The 6,090-nt window shown below is 40.8% G+C and overlaps 1 protein-coding gene across 1 annotated transcript; it reads right to left on the bottom strand.

Moving 5' to 3' along the window:
• Positions 1 to 227: 227 nt before the first annotated feature.
• On the bottom strand, positions 228 to 6,073 carry CTBS (chitobiase). Its single transcript, XM_054211226.1, has 7 exons — positions 5,912 to 6,073; positions 5,413 to 5,551; positions 4,232 to 4,440; positions 3,499 to 3,670; positions 2,847 to 2,944; positions 1,983 to 2,144; positions 228 to 1,404 (listed from the first exon to the last, which is right to left on the bottom strand). The coding sequence occupies exons 1-7, from the start codon at positions 6,041 to 6,043 to the stop codon at positions 1,219 to 1,221; spliced, it is 1,098 nt and encodes a 365-aa protein (XP_054067201.1). The 5' UTR covers positions 6,044 to 6,073; the 3' UTR covers positions 228 to 1,218.
• Between the last annotated feature and the right edge of the window lie 17 nt (positions 6,074 to 6,090).

The following is a 6,090-nucleotide window of genomic DNA, read 5'->3' as shown; positions in this document are numbered from 1 at the left end:
CTGCTGTTCTATCATGTTTTCCCAGTAACTATTTAGTAAGGGAAAAAACCAAAGCAACCAACCAACAAAACCCCCGCAACTGACTACATATATCTAATTTAATAAATTTTTTAATTAACGGAGTCACTTAAGCAGGGCACAGTTGCACTTTAATCTGGTTGTGAAACAGTTCTGAGAAGCAGCATGGGCTGTAAGCCGTGGAACCAGTAAAGCATAAACAGACAACATTGTTTACCAATGTTTACCATTTACTTAGTGAAGACAGCATTTTATTTTACAAAATAAATCCTGTAAACACTGGTCAATCTTTCCCTCTCTACAGATATTTTAAAAAGTTATTTCAGAGGCAACACCACATAAAAACAAACAACAGGCTACTGAATGAATCTTAAAGTGTGTGGAAAAATACATATGCAGTTCATTAAATAAGCTTCCGAGTTCTAGTTTTCAGGATGTAAAGAAGCTTGAAATGGAAGAAAACATCATCCAGGTCCTCTCTGTATTAACGTTCCCTCTTCAAGATAAGGTCCGAGATTTTTGGCTTTTTGAAACCAAGGAATTTATGGGATACATAAACATCGTGAAACTGGAGTTTATTGAATATTCCTTTTTAACAACAAGTCTGATAAAAATCTTAATGTCAGCTACTTCGTGTTACATAATTTCTTCAGTCTATAAAAACTATTTTAATCTCTGGAAGAGTAACCAAGTACAAGCACAAGCTTCACCAAGTTGCACGTAAGCAACAATCTGTCTCTCCAACATTCTGTGTTTAATCTGATTCAAGAGCGACCCAGCTAAAATACAGGTTGGGGTGAGAAATCAGAAAGCTGAGACTGCACCAAGCAACCCCAGAATGACCACTTCCTGCGCCAGGCAGCCTTACCAAAGGTTCATTATTAGATTGCCCCTGTAAATCCACCACTTGGTCTTACTTGTTACCAGGTACACACTGGGTTCAAGCTTTAACCAGTTTATGGTAGCTGTGAAAAATTAAAAAGATGAGCAGTCTTTTGAAAAAAAACACTGCTAAAGCAACATTGGAACTTCTTGAAGAATGAAAATATGGCTTTGCATCCAAAATAACAAGATGAATTTGGTTAGTTCTCAAAATTTTTGTAATTACGGTATATTTACATAAACTCAAAGTCTATGATAATATAAGCCATAATAAAAAAAATATTGATTTTCATCCTAAATGAAGGGTTCACATAGTTCTTACGGTATCAGGGCTTGCCACATTGCTTCGGTTTGTTTTTCTGCTACAGCTTCCCCAGAATAGTCAAGACTATTTCCGTTCCACATGCCAATGCCCCTTAAACCTCGATTCTTCACATATGCTGCTTTTAGAGAGATGCTGCGTGGGTCATCATACCAGACTTGGTGGAAGCGACTGAGAGAATCCTAGAAAAACATTTAAACACTAGTGTCAGTATCCACCTATCTATATAAACATGATACGTTAAAGTTCATTGAGTTTTGATTACATTTTCTGTTGAATTAAGTGAAAAGAACAGTTAAAAACTCATATATACAAGCTACGTAGTTTTACATAATCATACTTTACCGATTTACGGATTATTTTTCACACAGGACAATTAAAAATTTTAAGTGAAACACTTAGCTATTTTTTTACTTGTAGAATCTGTTATAGAACAGTGTGATACATTTTAACTGAAGTTAGATTAAAAGATTTAGCTCGTTTGTATTTTAATAATTTTTAAAAATACAGATAAAATCTCAGATACGTTATCTAACCTAACAGGTGAATTTAGTTAGAGATTAAGTGCTTTTTTTGCAATAAACAGTTTTAGAGGAGGTTATAAAATTTTTTCAAAGTTATGTTGCTTTGACCTGGTCATTGCTTACAAAAAAGTAGAGAACACAACCGGAAGAATCTAACCCTGGAAACTTTATAATCAAAGAAATATGGTTCGTGAACATTTACTTCACAACATGGTGTCTTATGAATGGACACTTACCTTGTATTCATAAAATGGAGATTTCTGTACCTCATCCCACAGCACCCCTGAAAGGGAACTGTTCACCTGCTTCATTATTGCTCCGTAGGGCACCTGACGCCCTGCAGCATCACTGCAAGGAGCCCCACGGAAAGGTACTTTGGAAAGGGAACAAACATGATCCTGAAAAAAAAGCAGAAGACATGAGTTCCAGGTTACATAGATTTAGTGAACTTTAAAACAGCAGTACAGCCAAGAACAAAGTCACAAAAGGCATTTGGGTCTCAAAAATCCCAAATCTTCAAGTATCTGTGGCAGACATACCATCTGTAGACAGAAGTAAATTAGAACAGTTAAATTTCGTTTACTCTCTAGTAATATAGGATTGGATGAACATCACTCAACTTACGCAGTTGTCATATTTTCCATTTTTAATTCACTCTTACATTTTTCATAAGTATAATGTTTGAAACGCCATGACTTATCCACAAACTGCTATACTGTAACAGTCATAGGTCTGCTATGGTTTGTTGCACCTGGTCTTTAAACAGTGAGCTTAGTGACTGCGTTGAGGAGGCAGATACAAGTGTTGTGGTGCTTTTGGGCATCATCTCTTCTCATACAGATAACATCTATAGCTCCTAAGTCAAACGTGGTGCTTGTGTATCACGGGGTTGCCTAGGGAGAGATAAAACACCTTGTTTGGTAACACGCTGCTCATCAGTTACCAGCCAAGCAAAAGACTCTGTCTTGAGTCCCAGCTTTGTGCTCTTATCAATCAGACCGCAGTATTTCCTAATCCAAAAACAGGATCACCAAAATCTAGCTGTCTCTTTCCAAGAAAAAATTAACAGTATGATTGTAAATGAATAATCTTCATCTTACATTAGACAGGTTTTGGCAGACATAGTCATAGCCATACCAGGGGACACCCATCACAAGCTTCTTCGGATCAATGCCCATAGTAATGTACTCTTCATATCCTAGTTTTGAAGGAAATGAAAGTTAAGGTGCATTATTGCACTTTCCCATGCTTTTTATTAGAACTAATCTACAGCCAGAGCCAATACAGGACTTGCATGATCCCCAGAGGCTATGCTGCAAGCTCTTCTTTACCTCCCACCCACACGCTCCTACACTTGCCCTATTCAGATCCTGTAACTGCCCGACTTGCTCACACTTAAAACCAGCTGCCTGTAGCAGCAGCTCACAAGGATGAGAGACAAATGTTTCAGGTTCTTTGCAAGCCCAGGCAGACACCATTGCTTTGGCTGCCGTTTGTCATTCTAAAAGCGTTCTTCGCAATCGTGAGGGATAGACGATTACTTTACAAGTAGCAACACACAACTGCTAAAGGTCTATCTGTAGTGTCATAAGGATCTGGGATACTATTTTCACATTAGGGCAACACATATTTGAGCACACTTGAAAGCCTTAATACAACCAAAACCCTTGTCTAAGAAACAGCAATCTTTTCTATCTATTCATGGGAACAAATGGAAATGTTCTGGCTCCCGGGGAGGCGGTTTGTCCTCACCAACTAATGTCTGCAGGTAAGGAGCATTGGCCTTTGCAATACAGTCTGTCCAGATCTGGCTCTGTTCATCGTATGACATCACAAATAAGAAGTCACAGGCATCTGCAATCCCAGTGTAGTTGTAGCACCTTTTATCTATGCATGCTGGAGACCAAGCCACATCAAACGTTACCTGAAGGAAAAATGCTCAAGTTAGTATCGTGTATGGCACTCAGGCGCTCCAGTTTTCTCTTTAAAAAAAGCTGTAACTTCTAAAGGCAGTTACTTCCCAAATGTTGCACAGTGTTTAACACACGGTGATACCAATGAACTACAGGAGAAGCTGCTCAGCTGATAAACCATCTGATCAAAAATATGAAGCATGATGCAAATCCTTAAAACTTTAGCGGTGGGTTTAGCAAAACACTCTCAGGCTTTTGCACCAGAAGCCTGTATTTGCCCGACTTTCAAAGATTCATTAAGCCATACTAGTAACTGCCAGCTCACAGACGGCAGTAACGTTGCATCTACAAATCTCAGTGAAACCCTTCCTCCATTTAAACTCATACAGGTCAAAAAGAGTGATTCTTATGATAGCATATCATAGCTAACATTCATAATTAACCACACATGAGAATATCACGCTTGAGGTCTGCATAATGTTTTTCATATTCATATGCTGAACAGCATTCTCAAAACTACTTGCATTTCATAAAGCTGAACTTAATGTTTGTATAAAGAACATTATTATTACCTGTGATCCTGGAATTTCTCTGTGAAAAGCATCTGTAGTTTCTTTAACAAGCTCTGTTAATGCATAATACTCAGGGGAGGTTTCATTAACTTCTTGCTCTATATCTATATTAATTCCATCCATATACTGCCTTTTTGCAAGGTCCACCTGTTCAGATATCCACGCTGCTCTTTTAACAGGATCGACAATTTCCTTAAGAGGTACATCACCTAGACAAGAGGCCTTCAAGAGTTAACACGTATTTGCACCACAGTAACAGTAAGGAGGAAAGGTTTGTCTTTACAAAACCAACTAAAATAACGACAAAATAAAAACTCTCCGCACCCATACTGGTAAAATACAAAGGGGTTAACTTTTTTCCCCAAGCATAATTTTTAGAACCCACCCCGGAAGAGCTTACCAACCTTCTTCGAGACAGTGGTGTTTGAAATTTGGTTCCTTTTGGACTTTTTCCATATCATTTTAATCTCCTTGCTTAATATTTTTTAACTGCTGTAAACTTCCTTTCTTGAAGTCAATTTACTTCCAGTATTTCCAGGGAGCGAGGGGGACTGTGTCCTACTGGTTTGATAAACATACTTTTACATTTAACCTTTGTTGTTTTCCACACTGTGGTCTTGGATGACATTTTTGCGTCAACAGAGACAAAACTTGATTACAGCATGTAAGCACAGATTGACAAGATGGACTTTGTCTGTCTAATCAGCATTTGTACCTACACACAGTTCCCAAGTATCCGTTTTTTAAAACTCAACCACCTCCTAATACAGAGGGATTGATTTAAGTGAAAAATACTAAAAATTACTTGCAGACCCTTCCCTTACGCTGTCTTTTGGGTACTGCGCATAACATCTAGAACACAGACACGGATACCTGATACAGGCTTTTCCTCTCCTCCCTTGCTCCCTGTTACAGAACTTTTATTTACGTGTCACTGGAATAGTTTTGCTATTACTGTGGCAGAAGCCACTGCTGGTTTTAATACCCTGCATACCAGCATGTGCAAAATGTCAAGGTATTACAGTCCTGTGTGCATCATCCCCTTATTAATTAATCCCCTTACTGATTTTTAATACTTAGCATACAAGTAAATGTGAAATGTCAAGGTATTACAGCCCTATGTAGATTATGTTCTTATTCACATATCACATAAGCATCCGCATTCTCACAACACAACCAACCTTTCAGCACTATCCTGGAGCCTTTAGAGTGAGCATAGCACATGAGCTCAGGATTGTACTTTCCGAAAGCTGCCACAGTTGTAATTTTTGACCAGTCGTAGGATTTCCAGCTTTCCTTCCCCACATCGAACACGAAGACCTGGGAAAGGGGTAAAAATCACCCTCGTTAGCCCCAAACACTTCTCAGCAGGATGATTATCTTCCAAGTGCCTCTTAAAAAGCGACATGACTTGTGGTCGCTCCTCTGCCCCCTCCCAGCTTGCACCAACCCCTCCCCGGGGCTGCCAGCGGTGGCCCGGGGGACAACCTGCGACACCACCCTCATCACAGCTCTGCCGCTTCCCTGTAAATCACATGCACCTTTTTTTAAAGAAAAAAAACAGCTCGACTCTAATGCAGGCAATTAAAACACGGCAGCGCCGCAGGGTGTGTTAACAGGCTGCTCACCGCTCAGGCCTCCCCCGGACCTGGGGCCCTTCAGCCGCCGGGGGACCCCCACCTCGAAGCCGCCGGTGCCCGTGACGGGGTGGCAGAGCCGCGGGTCCGGGCAAGGACACGCAGCGGCGGCGGGGCCGCCCAGCAGCTGCAGGAGGCCGAGCGGCAGCAGCCAGCGGGCCCACGGCCGCCCCATGGCGGGTCGCCGCTTCCGCCTCGGGGCCGGCGGGCGGGGCGCGCTGG

This window comes from Rissa tridactyla, chromosome 8 (genome assembly GCF_028500815.1).
Source record: "Rissa tridactyla isolate bRisTri1 chromosome 8, bRisTri1.patW.cur.20221130, whole genome shotgun sequence".
NCBI lineage: Eukaryota > Metazoa > Chordata > Aves > Charadriiformes > Laridae > Rissa > Rissa tridactyla.
Note: the sequence above shows the minus strand (reverse complement) of the source record. Positions and strands in the feature narration are given on the sequence as shown.

What these genes read in the sequence shown, in the direction of transcription:
- CTBS (XM_054211226.1), bottom strand. Translation starts at nt 6,043, where the DNA reads ATGGGGCGGCCGTGGGCCCGCTGGCTGCTGCCGCTCGGCCTCCTGCAG. An exon ending in TCTGCCAAAACCTGTCTAAT is followed by an intron (nt 2,145 to 2,846) that starts GTAAGATGAAGA and finishes CTTTTTTTTCAG; the next exon opens with GATCATGTTTGTTCCCTTTC. An exon ending in CTCCATTTTATGAATACAAG is followed by an intron (nt 1,405 to 1,982) that starts GTAAGTGTCCAT and finishes ATGTTTTTCTAG; the next exon opens with GATTCTCTCAGTCGCTTCCA.